The sequence below is a fragment of the Mycteria americana genome, chromosome 20 (assembly GCF_035582795.1).
Source record: "Mycteria americana isolate JAX WOST 10 ecotype Jacksonville Zoo and Gardens chromosome 20, USCA_MyAme_1.0, whole genome shotgun sequence".
NCBI classification, from domain to species: domain Eukaryota; kingdom Metazoa; phylum Chordata; class Aves; order Ciconiiformes; family Ciconiidae; genus Mycteria; species Mycteria americana.
The window spans coordinates 4538109-4562678 of NC_134384.1; the positions used below are offsets into that span (position 1 = coordinate 4538109).

General features: G+C 51.8%; 1 protein-coding gene across 1 annotated transcript; it reads left to right on the forward strand.

The window, feature by feature from the left end:
• Positions 1-19267: 19267 nt before the first annotated feature.
• LOC142418985 (green-sensitive opsin) lies at positions 19268-23913 on the forward strand. Its single transcript, XM_075521533.1, has 5 exons — positions 19268-19628; positions 21492-21660; positions 23052-23217; positions 23331-23570; positions 23782-23913. The coding sequence occupies exons 1-5, from the start codon at positions 19268-19270 to the stop codon at positions 23911-23913; spliced, it is 1068 nt and encodes a 355-aa protein (XP_075377648.1).
• The last annotated feature ends 657 nt before the right edge of the window (positions 23914-24570 follow it).

Sequence of the window (24570 nt, forward strand, 5' to 3'; positions counted from 1 at the left end):
ATACATTCCATTGATCTCATCCGTCCTTACTTTACATATGTTGGATTTCCTGCTGCCAATATAGAGGAGCAGCTCTAAAATAAGCCAAAGGTATGTAAATGGCGAGCAATATGTTCAAGTGGAATTACGATTTCACCTCTAGGTTTGTTTGAGAGGCAGAAATAAGGCCGGAGCTCTGCCTTGTTTCACACACGCTGTGCCTGTTCACATCATAGCTGTGGGAGAGGTGCTCCTCACAATGTTATTTAGATTTATATCGCCTGGGTGAGTAAGAGGGGGTTAAGAGCACAGGTAGGAACTGCAAATCAGGGCTCCTGCTTTCTTCCAGCAGTGTGGGAGAGAGTGCCCTCCCGCGTCCAGAGCCGGGAGCCTGGGTAGGGACACCCAGGTCCCCCACCCAGCACTCCTCATCCCACACTTGTGTCACCAATTTGGCTAGGAGATCAGGTAAATATTTGCCTCAGTTTCCCCTCATTGCCAAAAGAGAGGGATAAAACGTATTAGTCCACAAAGATTAATTACTGAAGCTTTGCAACATGCTTTGCACTTCTCAGAAGGACGGTGATGTTCCCTAGAACTGGAAACCCTCCCTCTCTTCTTTCCCACACTTGCTGCTTGCCATCTGGCTGAGAGGCACGCAGAAAAGGAGACACAAATCCTCCATTTAATTATACTGCGCATTTTATTATCTCACCTCAGATTTTGTTGTTAATCTCTTTTACAGATTTCGTTTACATAAGTGGAGTCTTTTAGCTTTAGCAAGCTACTTCGCTTTCTCTTCTGATTCTGCAGGTATCAGTCAGCTAAAAAGAAAAGAGAGCAAAGAACAAGTGTCCTTAAATTTGTCATTCAGTCCTTCCTAGGCTTTATATATTGTTTCCTCCTCCTCAGCTCCCCAACTAAAAAGCTAGAAGGCAAAGGGAAATCAGCACAGCCAAAGCAGAATAACAGCTCCCACAGGGATATAGGGGACCCTCTTGTTTGGGACATTTAAGCCCAGATAAGACAAAGGTCCAGAGATACCACCAGTGAGAGCCATTCCACCACCCCCCAAGTCTGCAGGCAGGAATAGCTGCATCACATACTGCCCCTGGATATTTCCTTTTGCAATTCCAATACACTAAGAGCAAAGCCCAGGGCTGGATTTGTTAGCACTCAACACCTTGAATTGCAGCTAATTCTAGCCGTAATTGCTAGTGTTCAGCCCCTGTGCAGGGAGCAAGGTGTTCGGGTCTGACTGCAGGTGCTGAGCTGCCTCGCAGGTGTCGCTTGCGTTACAAACTCTGTTGGAAATTGCGCCCTGAAGACTGAGGACTTTTTGGGAGGAGGAGTAGGGAAGTGGGAAGCAGTGCCAAGGAGAGCTGCTGGGAAGTGTTGCAATGCTGCTAACAGTCAATATCAGCTCTAGGGCACACACAGCACCCTAAGAGAGTGAATAACCTTCCCAGAAGAAGAGCATGTACATGAGAGCGGGTGGGGTATCTGAGGACTCTGTAAAGTGAGCAAACATGACACAAAAGCCCTTCTGAGGAATATAAATATCTCCGTGATGATGAGCTGGTGAGAAGAGGGAAAGGCAGAATTCCCAAGGCAGAAATCAACCTCCTGACAGTACCGTCTGGGGTGTCCTGTAACATCTCTGCTAGCAGTTTCTCCAGGACATCTTGGTATTTTTCCAGCTGCCTTGGGGTGAGCCACATCCTGGCTTTGACAGGAACAACTAGCTGTGGAGGAAGCCAGAAAAGTCAGAAAGAGAAGCTGAGTGGAGCCCAGGGAGGCAGGATGGGTTGCTTTGACCCCACTTTGCTCAAGTCAGTAGAGGGTCTACGGCTGATTTGAAGGGAAGAGGATGATTCTTATATGGGGAAAAGCAACATTTTTAAGTCAATGCAATTTTATGCTGTTCAGAGTGCCACAGTTTTCATGCATTGGATCATCTATGGGCTGACTCAGAAACACAGATAAAGGTACCTCCTGGCAACAGAGACTGTAAAGAAGAAAATAATTTCTGAACCTTATAATCCTCCACTATCTCACACCTTGACCCTTCAAGCCATCAGCTTTACTGATGTGGGTGAAGCACCCTGCCTTAGTAAAGACTGAGGATGAGACATCATCCTGCCTCCAGACTGACTGACTTTGAGCCAGCTGTGGCTCAGATGTACCCGAAGTAAATAGAGTTGTTCCGGTCATGGCTGGAGGCAAAGGAGGGCTGCAGCGGGGTGTGTGTGTGTGTGTGTGTGTTAAACACTGGGATGTGCCAGTTATTTAATGCTTTGAACTGTGAATCCTTGCTGTTTAAATCCTATTATTGATTGTTGGTGCACCACGTTTGCGAGAGTAGTTGCACATTAACCTGAGTCTTGGTCAAATTCCAGCCTAGCTAGTCCCGCTGCCTGTCCCACTCAGTCTATCCTGCAGTTTGGGGTGGACCTACACAATCCTTTTGCTGGCAGAGAGAACGGCCGAGCTCACCGCAGGAGCAGCTGCACGGACAGGGCAAAGAGTTCCCTGTATTCAAGTGGAAAAGCACAATTTTCAGACTTGGCTAACCAGGTAAGCATGCCTTTGAGGGCTTAGACTGGCACTTAAATCCCTAAAATTGGCAATTTTCTGCTCTGTATACAGACTTTGGGGGTGCGGCTGTATGGGCCCAAGTTTATAAATAAGGTCTTGCCAGTGCAGAGAACTGTGAGATCAGAGGTGACACCGGGCAGCTAATCTGGAGCTGGGTGAAAAAGTGACAAGTTAAACCCAGAGCTGAAGCAGAGCTGCAAATTCCTGCCTTGCAGCTGGCTGGTGTTCACTGAATGGCAAAGAAAGACCTCATGTTGTTTCCATCTTCCTAAGGGAGAAGCCAGGTGGGTCTGAGGGGTGACCAGGCTGCTGAATGTCCACGATAATTTATAGGGTGGAGGTAAAATCTTTCTCTGATGCAACCTTGCTCAGATGCCTGGCAGGGCTGGCAGGAAATGGGTCGTATTCCTTTATATAAATTGTGAGCTCCCGATAACACCCGCTGTCTTCTCACGCAGCACCACCAAATACTCCTCTGTAGCCAGGCCCTGTGGGCTGTCTCTTGGGCTACTTGTCCCCTGTGTGTCCTCATGAGCTCCTTAGAGTCGCGTGGTTCAACGTACCTGGATGGTCTTGATCTTGTTGACATCTGCACCAGATTGCTCAGAGAAGCCTTCCTCTTCCAGCTGCTGCAGCGAGGTCAGGGATTTCTTCTGCCCTCCTTTGTTCCTCTCCTTTTCCTGCAACTTCACAGCAGAGAGCAAACGGGACAGTGATGCTGGGATGCAGCATTGTGCAGGTACCAAACCTGCTCTGCACCATACCAACAGTGCGATGCCCAGCAGCCAGGAGCCTGCAAAGCTGGGCACAAAACCAGAGGGACTGGAGGTCTAACCGCTGCCTGGAGCCAATGCGGCATCCTTCCCCAGGGCCACAGCTCACTGGGAAGGGACTCATCAGCTGTGTGCACCATGGCCTTGGGGACTGTAATTCTGACATGCAGCAGAGGCTGCAATGTTGGGTGTAAGGTCTGGTTACAGGATTGTGTGTAAAAGATCTGTAGCAAACATGACACTCATAGACGACTCCTTTGATCTGTGCAAGATAACGCTGTCAGCAGGATGTGGTAGCCAAGAATACTGACCTTACAGAGCTATTCCAGAGGCCTGGTCCTGGTTCTGTTCTGGAGCAGTGGCAATGAAGTTTAATAAAAGCCTGCACAGCCTCATTGCAAATGGAGAGCTCTGTGCAGATGTTACGTATTACCAGCCTTTCTCGCAGGTCTGTAGTGTCAGTCCTTTCCCATTTATAGGGCTAAACTTGGCTTCAGGACTCTCCCTTTCTTCCCAGCCCAAAGAGAAAAGCCAAAGTTACTTTGGGATATGACAGACGCTACAGGACATGTAAAATGGAGCGAAGGCTGTGCTCAGTGTCAAACTCGTTGCTGTGCACTTGCTTTGGTTTGAATGCATGCTCAGAGGAGAGGAGGCAGCCTTTGGAAGACTGATTTCACCCACGTACATCTAGAAGACCCTCAATCACTAGCAGACACATAGCTACAAGGGTTCTGATGTATGAACAATCGATCTGGGGACCGTGCGTGGGTCCCCATCATGTTCCTCAAGGAGGCTGAAGGATGACTGTACTCCCCACAAAAAGCAATTGCTATCCAGCGAGCGGATAGGTGTTGGAAACAAGATTTCTCCCCAGTATCAATGGGTTGTGTTGTGCGGGGGAAGCTCACTTCGGCTGTGTTTAAGAAGATGCAGTCTCTGATGCTGCCTGCCTGACACCTTTCAACAGTATTAGTTTCACATCAAAAGAAAAAACATCCTCCTCTCTGCACATCCCAGAGGTGACAACTGTCTGGAGGATGGTTAATTATTTGTTACAACAAAAAGACCCATCAGTATGATGATGGGAGGCTGCAGCTTCTCTATAAAAATTACAGCCACTAGCATGGAGGAAAGAAAAACGAGACCCACTAGCTGCAGATGATAATCCACACAGGTCTTTTGGTTCTTATGTAAAGGAGTCCAGGCTCTTCCTTGCTAGTCTCACATCTTAAAAGTTGTCTCTGCCCTCTCCCGTAGCCCTTAACTTTGGGATGAGTGAGGGACTGCCAGTATCATCGTGTCTCCTGTTTGAACAGAAGGGGCAGATGATGGGGATGACAGTGGCACGGAGTGCACTGGCAGAGCTTGGGGGATGAGGGAGGAAGAAACACCTTTCCTGGTTTATTCAGGGCTCCAGCCCCTGCAGTACGTTTCTTAGGGGTTACCTGCATTTTCCGGAAGTCGCTGTGGGTGAAAAAGGGCACGAAGCCTTCGGTCTGTTCAGCCAGCAGAGACACCACATACACCAAGAGCAAACTGGCCACCACCTTCTTTGAAACCATCGTGAGAGTCTGAACGACAAAGGAAAGAAGATACCAGGGTGACAGTGGAGAGGGCCATTTGACAAGAAATCCCTTTGGCTTTTGATCAGCTGCAATCTAATTTATCCACCAGCTAACTAGAGGTATATTTACTCTTCCAGTTGCTCCTGAGCTGAGAATAGAAGTGTCTTGACTGACAATTCTCCTCTCAAACCTTTTTCTGTAAACAGATTTGTTCTTGAGCAATATCTCCAGAGACTTCAAGCCCAGCCCTTCAGCACTGTTAAAGACTCCCTCTGTTCTGCAAGCTTTAGCCCTCCAGCTGTACTGGTTTAAGACCCACACACATCCAGAGCAAAACGCTCCCATCAATCCCGCTGACAGCAAGGGAGACAGAGTGATGCTGTAAGAGAGAAAAACCTTAAGACAGCTGTTTTGTTAAATTTTGTTTTCATATTCCTCACCCCTGAAAACCTGCCTTGATGGACTGAATCTTTTAATAAGCCTCATTGGGTCCAAGAGAGCTGGGAAGGGCATTTGCCAGCCTGGCTCCATAACAGCCTTGTATAAAGGGCTTTAAAAACTACCTTCTGAAGTGATTTAACAGCAGCTTCACGTCAGAAGACGACTTACGTAAACATTAAATGTTCTCTTTAAATATTAAACTATTCTCTCTGGACAAACTTAATGAAGTCTGGTCCCACAGCTTAACTACTCTACCTGATTGGAGCCTGATCCTTAATTAGTTTCAGAAACTTCTTGGTTTGGATGTTATTGAAAAGACATTGTTAGGTCAAATTTGACCCCTAAATTAGATTTCCCATAAATATCAGCTAGTATTGAACCGAAGGCCAGTGGAAGTTAATAAATATTCCCTTTCTGCAGCACTTGCCAATCACATCCCTCTGCTGTGTGCCGGGCCAGGGGAGGGCTGGCAGCGAGCGAAGGCGGCTGGAGCCCCTCTCCTCTCCCTTGGCACTGCTTAGGGCAACGCCGGTGCCATCTGCCCCTGCCCACCCGCACTGGGTCATCAAAGCTATCGGCTGCACTGGGACATCGCCCCGGCTGACCCAGCCAGATGGACCTTTTGCTGCAGTGATCAAGAGAGGCTTTCTCAGGCTCTCCCCTTGTAATACGGCGTGTTGCTACGCATATGTGCTGATAACATGGTGTTATCTCAGTAGCATCAATCTTTAGTGCCTTTTCATTTATTCTATCACCGCAATAAAATACTGCCATATACAAAGAAATAAACCCAGTCACCTCCTTCATCTCTTATTGACTATCCCTTTGTGAATTGATTTGCTCCTTCTTCCCCCGGAGAAACACCCCCACACATTACTCCAGTAAAAAAAAATGTCTTTTCTGAATGTCCCTTCCTTATTTTGTAAGCAGGACATGTCTTTCAGACCTGAGATCTCTAGCTCAATGCCTCTCCAGGCAGATGCATACTTTGTTGTTAGTGAATATGCTTCCCAGCTACAAAGAGAAAGCACAAAGCAGGAAGATCCCAAGTTCAGCACCAGCACAACAAAGTACTGTGGTCGCATGGGGCTGGGTGCAGCATTGCCCAGCTCCGCTTATGCCTGTGTAAAATGGGGTTAGATGCCAGTTTGGGGGCAGGAGGGGTGAACATCCACCTGATAGTGGTGTGAGCACAGTGACAAGACAGTACATTTATCTACCGAGCTGTCTTCCAAAAAAATCAAATCGTTACTGTCAATAGGAACTGCCTGTGACTCATTTTCTGTCTGTTCAAAGCAGCTCCCCGAGTGCAGAGGGCACCCAGGGCTCCTCGCGCCTCTGCAGCACGCCTCAGTGTCTGCTGGGTGCTCACGACAAGCAGGGAGGCAGGAGCTGGTGGAATCGATGCTCCCACGATGGGAGATGAGCAGAAAGCACCTTGCCCCTTATTTAAGCATCGATTTCATTTCCCCTTTCTTGTCAGAGCTCTCTCTGCTGAAGCCAACACGTGCTGGTAGCACCAGTGCCTATCTGGGCACCCACGAAGTGCCCACCCCACCGAGCTTGCAAATGGGAGCAGAGACCAAGCACCTACCTGGCGAGCGCAGCCACGGGATGCTGGAGGTCAGACCTCTTCTTGCTCCCGTTCACACCTGGATGCTCCTGCTGGCTTTCCCACCCTTTATACACGGGTAGAGGCACCGGTGCGCAATCACTTACCTGTGCAGGTGCCCACACTTCCAGCAGAGCTGACGAACGGCTACCTGGCGTGCACGGAAACGGGTTTGCCGGACAGGGAACATTGTTATCTGCATTGGATTTTTAAGAGTTTCTCGTTTCCAGGAAGATCCCCTTTCCTCCCTCCCCAGGCTTCTGTCTTTAGGCTAGCAGCTGTTCTCGGTGGGTCCCACAGCTGGACAGGAGAATCTCTCTCTGCCTCAGTTTCCCCATCTATAAGATGGAGAAATTCCTCTCTCCCAGCTTATCTTTTTAGATCGTGAGCCCTCCAGGATGAAGTGTTTATGATGCGAGTGTACCAGTGGTAAAACAACGGCTATATCTTAATTACATTTCTACTGTAATGTGGACAAATCACAATAATAACAAAGTTCCCACAAAATAAGCATAATGCAGAATGAAGTTGGACCCACCAGCATTACAAAAAGTATAGATTTAAGGTAACAAATCCCCTGGCAGGATCTAGAGCTAAATATTAAAATAATAAATAAAACTATGCATGCTAAATCTATCACCAAAAAGCTTTCTAAACTGAGCAGACAAGTGGGGAGATATCAAAGCAGTCCAGGGGATTTATCTGTCCATTTTAAGTCTCCGTGTGGCCCCTTTTACCACCGTAACTGAGCATCTCACAGTCCTGGGGACACGCTGAACCCCCTCAGGGACACAAAACTGCGCACTGACGTCTCTCTCCAGACAAATGAGGCGCAGAGAGAGCAAGTGACTTGCGTAAGACCTCATCTTTGGTCTCCCAAGACCAGCAGACAGGAGCTGATGCTGGAGGGTTTGGGAACAGGCCAGAAACGCCCTGGTGCTTCTCACAGACGGGTGGCTACGTGCGAGGAAACCTGAGAGCAACCAGCCAAAAGCAGGTGAGATGCAAGAGGAAAAAAAATGAGTTGGGGAAGCAATGAAATCCTCCTGCATCAAATGGCTTTATGGGATGTTAGAGCAGGGGTGCGCAGCGGTATTCCTGCCTGGCTGGTTGAAAGCTAAGCACTGGCAGCATTTGCTGGAGCCAAGGGGAAAAGAGCCATTGCCCAAGCCTATAAAATAACTTTTCTCACCTAGCTCCATGGCAGCTGGTCAATACGACGTGTACACACTGCGCTGCACGTTGGTCCTCACAAGGGACTTGCTGCTGTCACTACAGTCGATAATGCTCAATTTGGGCCAAGCCCCTCCTTAAAAAACGTGGCGGTCGCTAAGATGCTTCCCTGATCCCTGTGCATTTACTGCAGCTTATCACCAGGCAATGAAGTGGCCCTAGCTATAAAACTTCCAGAGAGGTCAACATAGTTTTTCTCCCTGGGACCATGTGTATGTGTGTCGATGGAAAGGACATTACACGATAGCTTATCCCCCCCCCCCCCCCTTTGCTAAAGAATCTGTGCAAAGTCCATTTGACACCGGTTCTCATTTTAATTGACTTTTCCAGTAGTTTTTGCATGGTTATGATGGATGCAGCTGACGAGTCAGCAGATGGTGTTGGGAAGTGACAAATTAATTACCAAGAAAGGTCACTTTTTCAAAGCACTAAACTTTCCCATGCCTTGTCCCCTTTTACCTCAAAAATGTGGCTGGCTGGCAGGTTTCCCATCCATCTGTGATGAAGCTTTCTGCACTGGAAAGGACAACCTTTAAAATAAAAAGGGAAGATGAAAATTAATCATATCTGTATTAGTTGGATGCTGTCTGCCAGGTTCACCTCTTAATTATGCAAGAGTACTCAAAAAGGAAAGGAAACGGAGAGCTGAAAATAAGGGACCTGACTCCCAGGCTTCTTCAGTGGAAGCACCAGAGTGGGTAGGAGCAACAGGCGCCTTTTTGCTCTAGGTTTGCCCAGCCCATGAAAGCAGCTTTTGGCATGTCCCCATTGCCAATGCAAAATGAGGATAAATGAAAATTTAAAAAAAAAAAAAAAAAATCACAGCTGGAAATCTCACTCCCTAGCATTATAATGCAAAAAATCTGCTGCAGTCCCTGTGACCATTTGCAATCTGCAGGCCCCTTGAAATTCTCCTTGTTTTATGAAGGAAAATTGCAGCAGAGGTTAGAAGCTTAACAAAAATGTGATGTACAAAATGGAGTTGCTTGCAGTTCTGCTCGTACCTAAAGTTAAACGGTTGCCATAATTGGGAGTAATTTTAACAGGAAACTGGCAGTAGTAGTAAAGTCCATTAAGCCATGTATCAATTGCAATGTCAAGGAATCAAGGGAAAACGAGCTCCTTGTGCCAGCGACACTGAGCATTTGTCTCCATGTCCTGTACTTTTCCCTCCAAGTCGCTCTGTGCTCGGGGTATTTTGGCAAGTGGGTTGCATAAAAAACAGGAGATGGAAGCCAATGCGAGTCTGAAGCTGAATTTCAGCCCTAGGCTAACGCAGCGGGCGGAGAGCATGCGGGGAGATTGTGAAAGACTGAAATCCTGCACTGCTGCTCCGCCTGACTCTTGGTCAGGCATTGGGGTGTCCCCCAGCAAAGCTTCCAATTTTGGGGTGAGTGTCAGAGCCGAAGCACTAGCCCTGATAGCCATGGCGGGCCAAATCACCCTCTCTTCCCCCATATCGGATAGCCCGTATCTGACGGCCCATATCTGACATTCCCCCCATATGAGAAGGGAAGACAAGGCTTCATGCATGTCCAGTTTGCTGTCACAGCCCCACCAGACCCACGGCAGCCATCAGGCTTGGAAAAAATGTGTCCCCAGCCCCAGCTCCCCTTCCCGATGCCCGCGGGAATATCTATATCACTCCGCTCACATTAAATTATTTTTGCTTGGAGTCAGATGGGTCAAAAACACGGCGCATGCTCTGCTGAATTGAACGTCTGCAGTCACACAGCTGAAGTCGATGTGGGTAAGGAGTTCATTTTAGGCTCCCTGCTTTGGAAGTAGGAGCCGAAAGCTCTTTCTCACAGCCCAGGCACCATCCTCCAGCTGCTGTCTCTGCATGGACACATTACAGATTTAGCAGGCGCTGCTGTCTGTGACTGCTGAACGCTCCTAATGAATAAAGCACCAGTGGCAAATTTTAATGCGGTTTTCAAAATATTAACGCTAGATAAATATTTGAAGAATCACAGGCTTAAAACACATGTTAATTTGCAGCATAAATATTTTAAGGGCGCAGACTTCCCCCTCCCATCCCCACGCTTGCCTGGCGCCCACTTCAATTTCTCCCCACTGCTCGGCGGTGTAATTTACAGTAATTCACGGCTGCGCAGCCAGGCTGGGCGAGAATCAATAGCAAGGATTTAACTCCTGCTGACTCCCAAAAACAGTTCGCCCTCCCGGTTCTAGCAGCAAATAATGATCTCTTAGATTAATGGGGAATTTGTCTTGCGTTGTTTCTCTCTCCTCCCACTCTGCCTGGTTTCTACAGCCAACCCAGAGACCGGAGGCTCTCCCTGCTGATGGCGGTGAGCTGTGGATAAGGTGCAGGTCAGACATGGGGAAGGAGGTGAAGGACTGGGTGTGCAGCAGAGGGTAGGGAGCATCCCACCGCTCACCTTTCAGAGGCAGCGATCTCCGTTTTACCTGTAAATGCAATGCTCTGTAGTTCTTCAGCACCAACATCTCCAAGAGAGCCCAGATGGGGCATCAAAAGCGCGTCTTTGCAGCAGACCCATCTGCAGGGGCATCACCCCGATTTAAGTCCTCAGCAGCTCGTTGAGCTCCTCTGGGTCTGCAATGCACCTGCAAGAGCTTCCCACAGGCATTTAAAGCCTGGAAAATGAGTGCTGTACCCCGTAACGCCAAAGCCTCTCTGGAAACCGGGCCTGATGTGATCTGGACACCCCTGGAAATTCTGCCTGCTGCCTCAGTTTCTCCATGGAAGGATGGAAGGACATGAAAGGAAGGAAAAGAAAGAGGAAAGCACATGTTTCTGGCCATAGCCTGGATGGATTTAGCTTCTCTACCAGTGGTGGAGGAGAGAGGCACTGGCCAAAGTGTCCTTTCCTATAACAATCATCTTCCATCGGAATGAAAAAAAAAAAAATTGTTTTAAAATCCCTTTTTTTAATAAAACAGATTATAAAAACTTTCTAGTCTCTCAAACAAGGAAAAAAATAAACAAGAGAAAAAAATGTTTCCTCGCTTTGTTTTTCTTCATTTTTGGTCACTCCTTTGCCATTCTCTCCCCGATCTGGAACAAGTGAAGAGAGAAAGGAGAGGAGGTGAGAAAACTAGATGGGATGCATCTCATCTGTTTCCATTTTGGTTTTCAAATCCAAACCACCGGGTTTTCACTTGAAGGCTCAGGAATATTTTTAGGAATGGTAGAAAAATGCAGTTTCATGTGCAGCGAGGGGCTGCGGCTGGCTCGTCCCTCGCGGATGGCTGCTCTCCCTTCGCACGCAGCGGCCCTGGCCTCTCGGGATGCTGCAGACGCAGGGCTTGGCTGGCGGTGGCCCAGGGGCAGGCGAGGTGCCACGGCCGGCCGTGGGAGACCCTGCCCGCATCTGACAATCCCAGTCCTGGGCTGAGGCTCTGAGGCAGGGAAATCACCTAGCGTGTCAGCAAAGGAGCTCCCTACCCCACTCACAGGGAATATTTATTAGATTTGATGAAAGAGCAATTTAGCCTTTACACACACCAGTCACCCACTGACCTTCTATTTTCTTATTACCTCCTTTTACCCCTCCTACTGTTCCCCTATCAAACAACAATATATCAGGTTAAGCATAGCAAGACGAAACACTAAGGCACCAAGAAGTGCATTAAATCGCTGCTTTGCAGGGCCGCTTGCACTGCCGAATCAGCAGGAGGACAATATATAATATTCTTGCTCACGCACGGGATGCAAAATTCAGTCCTGTGGTCACCGTTGCAGATGAAGTTTGCAGGTAAAGCCCTGTCTCGCAGCAGAACGCAGCGGTTGTTTTGCTGAGCAGGGAAGGGGAGGCAAAAGCAGTCAGGATCCAACCTCCAGCATTTGCAGTTGTTGTCCACGGAGATTATCCGTCCATGGGAGAACTGTAGCATGAAAAGGCATTGCTGCGCTCAATGCTGTGAGCTCCCAAGAGATTTCCTGATACAGTGGACTGGATTATGCTGGATGCCCAGGATTTATCAGCGCTTTCAATGGAGAGTCACCCTTCTCATTCCAGAAACCCTCAGCAGTTAATAGCAGTTTATCTGCAACAAGAGAGAAGAGTTTGCTGCTGCTTTATCTCCTTTCAGACTTTCAAGGCACCAATTCATTCTGCAAGGCAACAAGGAAACAGGGTCAGATGCCTTCAGGGCGAAAAAGAGACAGCGCACATGGCAAGTCAATGTATGTGCTCACTGGTGAGCGTTTCTCAGGGGAGAAACCTGGTGATCAGTGAAATACAGTGGCACATCCATCCTGGCTGGGACACGGGGCCAGGAAAACCAAACGGAAAACTCAGACAACAGCGGAAAGATCTGCAGAGACATTTGGGCCTGTCCAGCCAAGTCTGATGCCAGCACAGGGCTCCAATTTGATAAAATGCCTATTTAATCCATGGATGTTTTGCTTAGGTGATGAATTAGCAACCTCAGTGAAAGCCTCTCAACCACTAAGGCCTTGGAGAGCTAAATAGTAAAGACTGGGAATTAAGGAGAATAAATATTAATGAAAGGAGTGGAAAAGTCAATCATTTTTCCAGACAATCCTGCCATTGCATTGCTCATCTGTGCGGGGCTGTTGCATTTACCTCTTCTCTTGTGCCGTAGGACCACGCGCTCAGGGGGTTCATGCGGAGATGCAGCCACTGCACGAGCAACGCAGGGGCTGGAGGGAGCACACGTTGCCTGCGGAAAGGAAAAAGAGGCAGCAAAGGGGAAGGGAGCAGGAACTGCAGAAGAAAAAGGTTGTTGTACCGATGTGGGATTCAATGTGCAATAGGAATCGGTGCAAACCCCTCCACTGGTTTCAGTGGCTGCGGGTCAAGCCCCGAGCGCCGGGGCTTGGCACAGCCCAGAGCCAGCGTCGTTACGTAAAGGGATGGGGAGAAGCCCGGGGTGGGCTGGATGGAACAAATGAATCCAATTACAGGATGAAGGGCAAAGGCAGAGAAAAGACACGTTTGGTCTGGAGCAAACCCCTAGAAGGCTTTAAAGCAGGGACAGCAAGAAAAGGACAAAACCAAATTCCAATGCAGGACACTCGGCTGCCACCGAGAGGAATAGGGCCCTCAAAATGGGGCAAAAGACAGGGGATGGGGCTCTTCAGCTGGCTGAGAGTGTGGCCAGGGCAGTGACGTGAGGGATTCTCCCTGGGAGACCCGAAGTACCACCAGGACGTGGCTTTTCTGGGAGCTGGAACACCAGGTTGGCTGTTCACGATCCTGTAGGGATGTTGGAGCAAGGAGCAGCCCAGCCAGGCCCTGCTGGAAAGCAGAAAACAAGCAAGCAAACCCCAGCTTTCCTCTGTACTGTTTCCCAAAAAGATTATAAACCAGCTGGCCATGTCACAGCAGTCTCCAGCCTTCCACAAAGAAAACCAAGGGCTATGCACTAGAAATGAAAAAAAAAACCCATTGACCCAGTTATGACAAAATGAAACAGCATGTAGAAAGCATCGCTGCAGAGGGCTACAAACATCCACAATAAGGCCCTCAGGAATAACAAGGTTCAACTTCAAATGAGGTTTACAAATTAAAAATAAAAGGGCTGGATCATTTCTGTTTGCCTAAACCCCCTTTTCTGACTGCTCAGCCGTTCTCAAAGTCGGGCCACGGCGGGCGCTGCTGGACGCTGCAGAACGAAGGTGGTGGAGCTGTGCTCTTGCATCCCTCTGGAATTAAATGAAAGCCTTCCTCTTGCCTCTCTGGACTTCGCAGTTAAGCACCTGCCACTAGTTGGGCAAAGCAGAGCTTGGAGAGAAGAGCTGGAAACAGATCCCCGACTCCCAGGTCTCCCTGTTAACCCCTCCCTAACAACTACCTGGCTCGAACAGCCCATAAAACAGAACAAAATCCAGCAAGGGTTTGACTGCATTTTGCAAGACAGGAAGATCTCACAGGAGGAGCCAGCATCTTCTCCCTTACATTGGCCATCACCCTCATCGGAGGATGGCTTGCTCCCTTGCACAGCTGCTCGCATACAGAGAAATGTGCTTGTGCTGCTTGGATTTGCTGGGCTGTGCTGGCTGCTCGTCCCGTGGTGCTGCGTGGCCGATGAGACTGTCTTGCAAACCTGCCTACTCTGCTACAGCCCCGGTTTATCACTTAGTTAAAAGTGTTGACAGCACCACACGGAGTGGTGCAGGTTCACAGCTGAGCCGGGATTGCTCAGCTCCTTGGCAAGAAAATAACAGGTCCCAAAGACTTTCTGTCTCTCCAAGGAAATCCTACGGTGCTTGCAGGGATGTTACCTGGATCAGGAGCAGGAGGAAAAGCCTGGGAGGTGACAGGGGCCTGCTTGCTTGCGAATACCATGCAAATGAGACGAGGTTGGCAGTGGTGAAGCTCTCCCCACTTCCCAGCTGCCTTCTGGCTCTGGTGCATCCACCCCCTGCGAGGCTGTGCTGGTGGGGAGAGCCTGGAGAAGGAGCTGTGACGGGGAACCTGCACGGAAAGCAGGAGCCGGGATTCCTCCTGCCCAAAGCCTGTGGCTGCAGCCCATTGGGGGCCGCGAGCAAGGCAGGAGACGGGCTTCCGTGCACCCTTATTTTTCGGAAAAGAAGCCAGTGCATGGCACAAAGAACCTCCCTCTGCACCACCAGATCCTTGTCCTGGATGGATGCAACCGTGCAAGCCCGGAGGAGCAGCAGGCAGCCGGCCCCGGCACGTCGCGGCTGCCGGCAGAGGGCACGGCTGCCTCCTCGGAGCTGCCAGCCACAGCCGAGTTAATCCCCGTTGAGGGAGGAACGGCCCACCGAACCAAATTGCAAATACATCTGTGTCCTCCTTCTCCCTGCCACACATTTAAATCTATTTGATCCACTCTAATGGATTGATCTACAAGTTTGTGCACACACATCCTGCTTTGGATGGGGCGGCTGGCAGCGCCTCGCCCATCACGACCTGTCAGCTCCGCTCAGCCTCACCTCCGCCGGGAGCGGCTGGGAACGAATCCAATTACAGGATAAAGGGTCCTCCATATGGTCTCTATAACGCTCCGGCTTTATCTTGCTTTAACCCCTTTCCTGGCGAGGGAGCTCACAAGCCTGGCGTAAGCGGCTCAGCGCAGCGGCCACGCGTGGCTGCTATCTGATATGGGGAAACCGAGGTCTCCCCAGGGCAGCCGGGGCTATGGGGAGGCACCGCAGTACGTGCCTGCTCACGAGGGTGGAACGAGCCCCTGCAGGAGGGAGAGTCAGGGCGGCACACTACAAAACCAGCCAAAAGCACGAAAGCGAGCTCGGCACCAGTTTGCATTCAGCCAAGGCCAAGTTGGGCCACGGTTCAAGGTCCTGTACGTTAGTCTGTCACCAGAATTCAAGGACAGACGTTTGCTTCGTGACTGATTTCTATTGCTTTTGCACGTCTCTACACCTTGCTTTGCAAACCATTCCCTGTGTGCCCTTGGGCAAGTCGCTCCTGTGCCTTTGCCCAAGCAGCAATGAAGAGCCTTGCACAGGGATGGGGACGGGGACCGCAAAGGGCTCCCAGCTGCCACCGCTCCGGGAAACCCACCTTCCCTGGCACATCCGCGTGGTTTGCTCTGCCTGTCGCTCGAGCCCAGTGAACCAACCGTATCAGCTTAGCGCAAGTTAGTTATTTGATTATAATTATCATTTCTTGCTTTACACAGGACATGAAAGCCCAGAGCAGCTCAGGGTTCCGTCACGCAATGTGCTGACAAACAATGAATAAGAGACAATCTCATCTCAAAGAGCTTAGCAAAGCAGAAAAAACCTGCAAGAAGGAAGAAAACCCTTCCTTTTCTTAAGGGCAAACACAAAGAAAGCACGCCTCTCCTCTCGCATTTAACAGGGCCTGAATTTTGCTATTGCCTTCTTTGTCGTAGACTCAGCATAGAAAACAATTGAGAGCTCTCTGGGAGACAGCCCGTAAAGTTTCCCTGCTAAGAGACACCAAATTAAAGCCATCACTTTCCATTTCTGTGACAGAGACACAGAGGGAACCGAGGTTGCATTCAGGACACGTCCTGGAGGAACCAGCTATCCTCTCTGGTGTCATTTTCCTACGCTGGGTTTATTCGAGGCCCTCGGCATTGCTCCGGCTGTGGCTGACCTGCGGAGAGCTCTAAATCCACCGGCCTCGGGGTATCGACCGAAACACCGACCTCAGCTCGCAGGGGGGAAAAGGTGAGTCCACGAGGACATCTGGGAAGGGACAAACCCCTGTTAGCATGACAGAGGCAACTCAGGCTTACCTGCTCTGTATTCAGCTCCCAAAAAGAGGAAAGGTCCTGGTCCCGATCTAGTTGAAGGTCAGGTGAAAGTCCTCTTGGTCGGTTGCTGGCAATCCTCTGTATGAAAGGTTTCTGGGTACCATGCATGAAGCCAAAGTTGGACCACAGCTTAGCTGAAAGAGGGAGTGGAGAGGGTTTGCACTGATCAAGGAAAAAATCTCTGTGCAAAAACTATTGCTGATGCTTTCCTCCACCACCCAAAACAGTCTGTCATTTCACCTCCCCATAGCTGTGCTTCATTTGTACAACTCTTTACTCTCCGGGAGAAGACGGGACACTGCAAAGACATGGCAGAAAGTCTCACAGAGATGGGAGGTGAAAATTACTTTCTGGGAGATGAAAATTAACTTTCCCATGAGATAACCATGTTCATATACAAAACCTTGGAGAAGCACCAGAGCTTTCAGATGCTGCTGTCACTGACAGCAAGGTCCAAGTCTGTTGAAGGTGGACCATCATAGTGAAATCTTTTAGCTGAAAAGAGTTGCCTTCTACCGTGGAAGCTGGGAGGGACACACTGGAATTGAGATGCACATCTGTTTATGTGCATTAGCATTTCTGAGTTCTCCTTTAATATTCAACTAATTCTGCAAAAATGTGCCCAACTTTTGTAGGTCCAGAAGCCTGACTATGGCCAGGAGAAGCATGAAATACCCCCAGCGAAAGCTTTATGAGAAGTAAGGCCATGGGACTTCTCCACAAGAAACTCTTCCCCTCAAGGAAGACCTAGACTGGGAATTTCATGACTGGCGGTTTCGTAGGACATGCGGTGAGGTACCTTCTGAGAGGCGCAGACATCCCATGGGGAGTCCTTGTCCCAGGGCACCTGAGGCTGATGTGACCCACTTACTCTCGCCACATTCTAGTTCTGCCCCTCTCGGACCTGTGCAGACGGATCAGCGGGTCAGCGATTAGGACATCATTCATCCCACCCACACCCCTTAGCCTTCCGCTCCTGCCCTCTAGCTCCGAGACACTCCAGTCTTGCAGAAGACCTCATTCATTCAGCAAGACAGCGTTGACTTTTTCCATCCACCTTGTCTTGGCGGAGGACAGCGGTGAGAAAGAGGCTAACAGCTTACCGCATTAACAGATCAGGGCCATTAACGCCACCAGATGTCAGAGATTAATGGAAGAGCTTCGCTAAGGCGCCTTAGGCGGGTCTCCTGGAGAAGGAACACCCATGACCCAGAAGGAAGAAATGGGGAAAGAGCTTGGATGAGATGGAACGTTGGTGCTCCAAGCTGGCACCGACCCTGCTGAGAAGGGTTTCGCAGTCTCGTGTGTGCTGGGATGGGAATCCCACGCCCCATACTGGGTGCTAAGAGCCTGGGAGAAGTTTCTTTCCATCCCTCCTGCTCTCCCAGTGTGGCTACAGGCTGGTGCTGGTCTCTCTGCACTATCTCTGGAGGGAATTCAGGACATCAGCATTGCTGAGGCTTTCCCTTCCCTCCCCGGGGCACTCAGGCGCTGCTTCTCCAGCAAGTAGTGGCACTTTGTCAGGCTGGTTTTAGAGCTGTGGCTAAGGACCCTCCCTAAACCCCGCCAGTCCTTGCAAAGCTGCAGCCCAGATTGGTGTCCCTCTTGCTGGGATGGGGAGGAGGCTTGGGCGGGAAGCACTCACCAGCAGCTCCCCGGGAGACAGGGAGTTGCGGGGCTGATTGTGCCACATCCATCCCTGCTAGACAGCGTACTCCCTCCTGTCCTGCCAGAGATCCTTGGAGGATCAGCTGAATAACATATATCCTTCAGCCCAGAGAGGAGGCAAGGCAGAGGAGGAAATTCAGTCTTTTGCACTCTAGCACAACCAGGGTGCACAATTCAGGGTGTCATTCGGCCGAGAGACCTGCCCCCAAGATGCTGTGTTTGCCAAGATTGCAGCTTTTGGGATGGGAAGCGGTTTCCCCTCCTGCCTTTGCCCAGCTCCGTACACAGAGGTGGCCTTGGCCATGGTAGCAGAGCCCGGTTTTGCTCTGTGATGGGGACACGTATCCATATCAGGCAGCACCCGCATTGAGCCAGGCACCCGAAGCACAGAGCCAGGCACCCGAAGCACAGAGCAGCCGGCCAGAGCCGAGCCAACAGCTCAGACCCGCAGAGCTCGGTCCAGTCTTCCCCCAGCGATCTCCCCAGGGTCAGTGGGGCAGAGCCGGGCACTCCCCAGTCCCCAAACGCTCCCGTGGCGTCCTTCAGCCACCCAGGGACACCCCAAAGGCTGGGACCCACAGTGGACCCGAGCACGGACCCTTTCCCCATCAATCGCCCAAAGCAGCCGCTCCCCAACTCACCACTGCTCCTCCTACCTTTGCCCCTCTTCCAAAGGGCTCCCCACCCCATCCCTTCCTCCCCCCAACTCCTTAAACAATATTAAACACTTAATGGCAATTAATACGATTTAATGCAGGTTTTGGGGCCAACTGGCTGCTTAGAGGGTGCTTAAACCATCAACCCCTCTCAATCCCGTTGCCCTTGTCATACAAAGTCAGCCGAGCCCCTAATCCAGCCTCCCCCCGCGCTCCCTCGAGGAGGCCGAAGGATATAAAACCTCCCCTGGCACGCGGGCACCGCCAGCCCTCGACGCGGAGCAGGGGCAGCGCACCACCTCCCGTCCCCTCGGGATTTACTGTTGTTCTTATTAATTAATTTATTTTTCGGATTGGCGGGGGGGGAATCCTTTAGTTGTCTATTTTTCCACATTGGGGGGTGGGGCTTCCTTTTTTTTATTATTTTAATTGGGGTTGAAGCAAAATTAATTACGAAATCAGAGCATCTGATTTTTAGAAAACCCTTAAAAGCAAAGCAGCTGCCATAACATTGGCAGGATGAACGGGACGGAAGGTATCAATTTTTACGTGCCTATGTCCAACAAGACAGGGGTGGTGCGAAGCCCCTTCGAGTACCCCCAGTACTACCTAGCCGAGCCCTGGAAATACCGTGTCGTGTGTTGCTACATCTTCTTCCTCATCTCCACCGGTTTGCCCATCAACCTCCTCACCCTCCTGGTCACCTTCAAACACAAGAAGCTCCGGCAGCCGCTCAACTACATCTTGGTCAACTTGGCGGTGGCTGACCTCTTCATGGCCTGTTTTGGCTTCACGGTCACCTTCTACACTGCCTGGAACGGCTACTTCGTCTTCGGACCCGTCGGCTGTGCCGTGGAGGGCTTCTTCGCCACGCTGGGAGGTAAGTGTTGTGGGGTGGGAGCTTGGGTCTAAGGGCAGGCTCGGCAGTGGGTGATCTTGCTTCTTCACAGCTTTAGGAGCACAGTTCCACCTCTTCGTCATGCTACTGGGATGGCTGCCATGCACGCAGCATCCCTCCCCTGCAGAAAGCCATCTCGCGTGCCGCTGCGGTGTCGCAGCTCATTGCATGGGGCAGAGCTCGCCATGCAAGGCGCTGCTTCCATGCGGCTTCAAGACGGGGATAAACAGAGAGATTTAGGCAAGTTTGATCTTGATGCCAAGAAGTGCCCATCTCACGACTGGCAGGGCAGCTGCAAGGAAATGAATGCCAGGAAGGGGTCCTTGTTTGCAGGACCAAGCCTGGGGTCGTCTGGCCACGCTGCCCAGCGTGCATTCAGGGGGTCTTACACCAAAGTTGCACGGCTAGCAGAGACCTGCTGGGGATGACCACATCATGTCCTTGAATCCACATCAAGCATCTTTGCCAAAAGCCTTTTCTTGGGAAAAGGTGAAGCATTTGGGAGGGTTCAGGGAGGGAAGAGACATCCCTTGGGAGAGGGACCCTGCAGAAGGGGTAGAGGCATGGAGAGGAGGAGTTCAAGACAAGGAGAGGGGTCACAGCTTATCTAGGGGCAAAAGGAAGATGTGGCAGTTCTTAACAAGAAGAGAAGAGCAGCAGCGTGGAGGGGAAGGAAGATTCAGGGCTGCACAGAGCTAGGGAAACCAGGCCCAGGCTTTGCAGCAATTGCTCAGCTCTTGTCCCAGTTGCACCCCATCTGGGTACCCTTGGGAGCTTCCTTGTTCCTCTTCTCAGGGACACGGGAGCCGCTAATGCTTCGCCCTGCAGAAGCCCCCGTGCAAAACAGGGAAAATTCATTTTGCACCCCGTGCCCACGCAGCCAGCCAGGCCCACATGACACCTCGTGATGGATCTGACAACCGCTAATCCTTGCTGCAGAGATCCATAACTACTGCAAGGACTTCACTTTTTTTTCCCCTAAATGGGGCAATTTCCCACAACGACGCTGATCTGGGAGAAAAAAAAAAAAACAAAACAACAGATATTCTGCCAGGCAAAAGCAAAGCTGAATATCCTGATCTAAGGCAAGGACCAAGGAAGGGCTTGGTCTCGGGGTCAGAAGATCGTACGGGTCTGCACCATTTCTGATCAAGCGAGCCTGTGGGCTTTCAGGCAGCGTTACTTGCCCGTCCGATGTTTGTACCTAATAAAGAACAAGGAGGCTCCTGCTCACAGGGAAGAAAGTTTGATGGGAAGCAGTCCCTGTGTGAGCAGCAGGTCTCCAGCGAATCCTAGCGCAGGGTGTAGTTATCGGCAGATTATCACAGCTGGGGGCATTAGCAGGCTTACAGCACCGTCTAAACGCTCCCAATCCCCTGAAGTTTAATTATCCCTTATAAATACATGTGCACGTATGCCCACCCACACAGCCTCCCCCGTACACCTCCCCCTGATCCAGCACTGGCGGAAGACTCATGAAATACACATTTAAAGGCAGCAACAGGTTTGGACGCATCTGGCATCTTTGCCGGAAATTGTGCTTCCTTGCACCCAGGTGGAATACACCCCCTTGATTTTTAAATTATTAAAAAACCCGTGATGATCCCCCTCCTCCATCACCAGCATCCTGCTGCGGCACAGACGCTCCCTTCTGCTCCCAGACCTTGTGCATGTTACGGCCGGGAGATTCTCCGTTATTGAATAGGATGCCGGTTATCCCTTGCTGATCCCCAACCCCGCGGTCCCCTCTGCTCTTTGCTGGGACCACGAGACCACGAAGGGAAAATCAAGCCCAGAGGAGCTCTTACCACCACCGTACGCTCTCTTTTTCTCTCCCTCCCGCAGGCCAAGTCGCCCTGTGGTCCCTGGTTGTCTTGGCCATAGAGCGCTACATCGTCGTCTGCAAACCCATGGGAAACTTCCGCTTCTCCGCAACCCATGCCATGATGGGCATTGCTTTTACCTGGATAATGGCCTTTTCCTGTGCCGCTCCACCCCTCTTTGGCTGGTCCAGGTGAGTCAAAGGATGCTCAGCGGCAGCCCCAGCTGCTGTGCAAAGACCCCAGTTTCTGGGACAGGAGATGCACTCATGGCTCAGACGTGAAAATCCCTGGGCTCCAGGCGAGAGAGGCAACGGGGCGAGTCAGAACAGAAATGGGACCTCAGCTGTCAGTCTCATGATGGCTTGGTGTCCCCTAACCAAGCACCTCCAGCTGCAATAGCCCTTCGTGCTCCCATATGTTCTGCAGAGAAAGAGGGGCTTCGATAGGCACGCTTCATCTCACCCATGCCGTGAAGAGCCCTTTTCTCTCTGCAGACCATAAAGAATATTTGGACGACCAGGCCAGCAGGCAAGGCTGCTCTGGGGAGGCAAACCGGGCCTTGCTGACGTGCTGGCACCCCAGGATTGCTCCTGGGAGCCCTGCAGCACCTTTCCCAGCACCCCTGCCCCGCTCTCCCCGTGAACCCATCTGTCCTGCTCCCAGCACCGCAGCACGTTTCAGCCCCCCACCAACCAATGCCCCCCAACAATAAGAGAGGCAACGCTGGCTGCTCACACCACAAGCTGCTCGCTAGGCTCCAGCGAGTATGTCCTCTGGGCAGCTAAAGCCCATGTCTCACTCTTGTGTGCACCCACATCCCTGGCCAGGAGCCGATGCAGCAGCCAAAGGCCACCCGGAGCATAAGGGAGGAGCTGAGGAGATGGAGGTAATGTCTCTAATGCTGCAGCTCCGGCCCCCCCCACTGCAGAGCTGTCCTATGGGGTCATAGCAAGCCCCTACCAGCCCTTTGGGCACGTGCACGAGGCGGCTTTGGGGCAGCAAAGTCCCTTTACCATCCACCCGCGATGAGGCACAGCCAGAACTGGTCCCTCTCCAGCCTCGAACTGGGATCCGTGCCCAGGCAGCCGGTCCTTGGCTCCCAAGCAGACCCGAGCTGCATCCCTTTGAGCCAGGGCCCCTCCAGACCAGGCTGCGCATCCCTCCACCCCATGCAGCAGCAGGGATGAAGCCCTCAAGAGCTTGGACCGACCAAGCCAGCGGCTCCCGTCCCCACTCGGCGTCCCTCCGTCCACAGAGGGAGAGCAGGTGGCTCCTGGCAGGCAAGTGCTCAGCTACGTAGGAAGGAAATAAATAGCCCGTTCCCCGTGGGAGGGAGCGAGTGTCACAACAAACCGATGCTACGTGCCCAAGCACAACGTGTCGGCACATCTCGCTGCCGGCCCCGAAGGAGCCGCGTGTTGCAGAGCCAGCGAGGCCGGGTGCATGGGGCGCAGAGGAGAAGCTGGGGAGGAGCTCACCCAAAGCACACGTGCATCCCCCATCCTTGGGGAATCCAGGTTGAACCCCTCCCGTTGTCCCCAGGGAGGATCCTGGTGAAGATCCTAACCTTTCTCACTGGCAGGTACATGCCGGAGGGGATGCAGTGTTCCTGCGGCCCCGACTACTACACCCACAACCCTGACTACCACAATGAGTCCTACGTCCTCTACATGTTCATCATCCACTTCATCATCCCGGTCGTGGTCATTTTCTTCTCCTACGGGCGCCTCATTTGCAAAGTCCGAGAGGTAACGTCGGGAGGGTACGAATGGGGACAGGGTGGGCAGCTCAGGCAGGGGAAGGGAGGTGGTCTGGGGGCGGAAAGCTGCGGGGTGCCCCTCACCACCCCCCCTGCCCACAGGCAGCTGCCCAGCAGCAGGAGTCGGCCACGACCCAGAAGGCTGAGAAGGAGGTGACGCGGATGGTGATCCTCATGGTGCTGGGGTTTATGCTGGCCTGGACGCCCTACGCCGTGGTGGCGTTCTGGATCTTCACCAACAAGGGAGCAGACTTCACCGCCACGCTCATGGCAGTGCCTGCCTTCTTCTCCAAGAGCTCCTCCCTCTACAACCCTATCATCTACGTCCTCATGAACAAACAGGTGAGATGCCCCAAGTCATGCAGGATGAGCTTCTGCCCTTGGCTTACCAGCACGTCTGGGGTCACCACAGGCACCTTGCTCCTCCCCATAAGTGATTGCATCTCAGCCTGGGGCGAGCAGCAAGCGCGGGGGCTGTCGGCGGCTCTCAGTACGGCAGCACGTCCCCGCTGGCCCCCAGCGCCATCGTTCTCCGTTTCTCTCCCTCCTCCAGTTCCGCAACTGCATGATCACCACCATCTGCTGTGGCAAGAACCCCTTTGGGGATGAAGAAGTCTCCTCCACCGTATCCCAGAGCAAGACCGAGGTCTCCTCCGTCTCCTCCAGCCAAGTATCACCTGCATAGACCATGGACAGTTTGAACTGGGGCGACCTGCTGAGCTCGGGGACCGAGGCAGATACCCATGCACCCACAGCCTCATTTCACGGAGTCGCTCCCTTGTGCACCGACACCCTCCCCGCGCGAGCATTCGCTCCGCACACACTGCGGTAGCCCCCCCCCCCCCGCGTGCAGACCCCCGGCCCTGGGCACACTCGCTGGGGCACCCCTGCACCCGTGGGTGCAAACACGGCACGCTGAGCTCTTTCACACTGACGCAGCCCCTCGCAGGGGAGCCCGGGTCCCTTCCCCAGCTCCCAGGAGCTGGTCAGCTTTTGGGGACCGTCCCTACCTGCCCCAAGCACCAGCAAAACCCCCTGCTTTGTTCACATCGTGTTAAAACAGCAGCAGCCAGTGGGAAACCCCAAACTGCAATATTTTCCTCACTGCTGCTCTGAAACACGCTCCCTGCTAGCATCCCCTTTCCCCGGCGCTCAAGGGAGCGTCGCAGAAGCGTTCGACCCTCATTTGCAAAAACTAAGTACGCAGACAAAGCACCCTTGCAAAAACCCCAGGAGCACAAACCCGTGGCTGGAGCGGTGCCGGCTGCCCCTTGCCGGCACCTGAGCCTGGGGCTCGCCGGAGCTGCGCACCCCGCTGCCGGCACAGCCGATGGAAATCGAT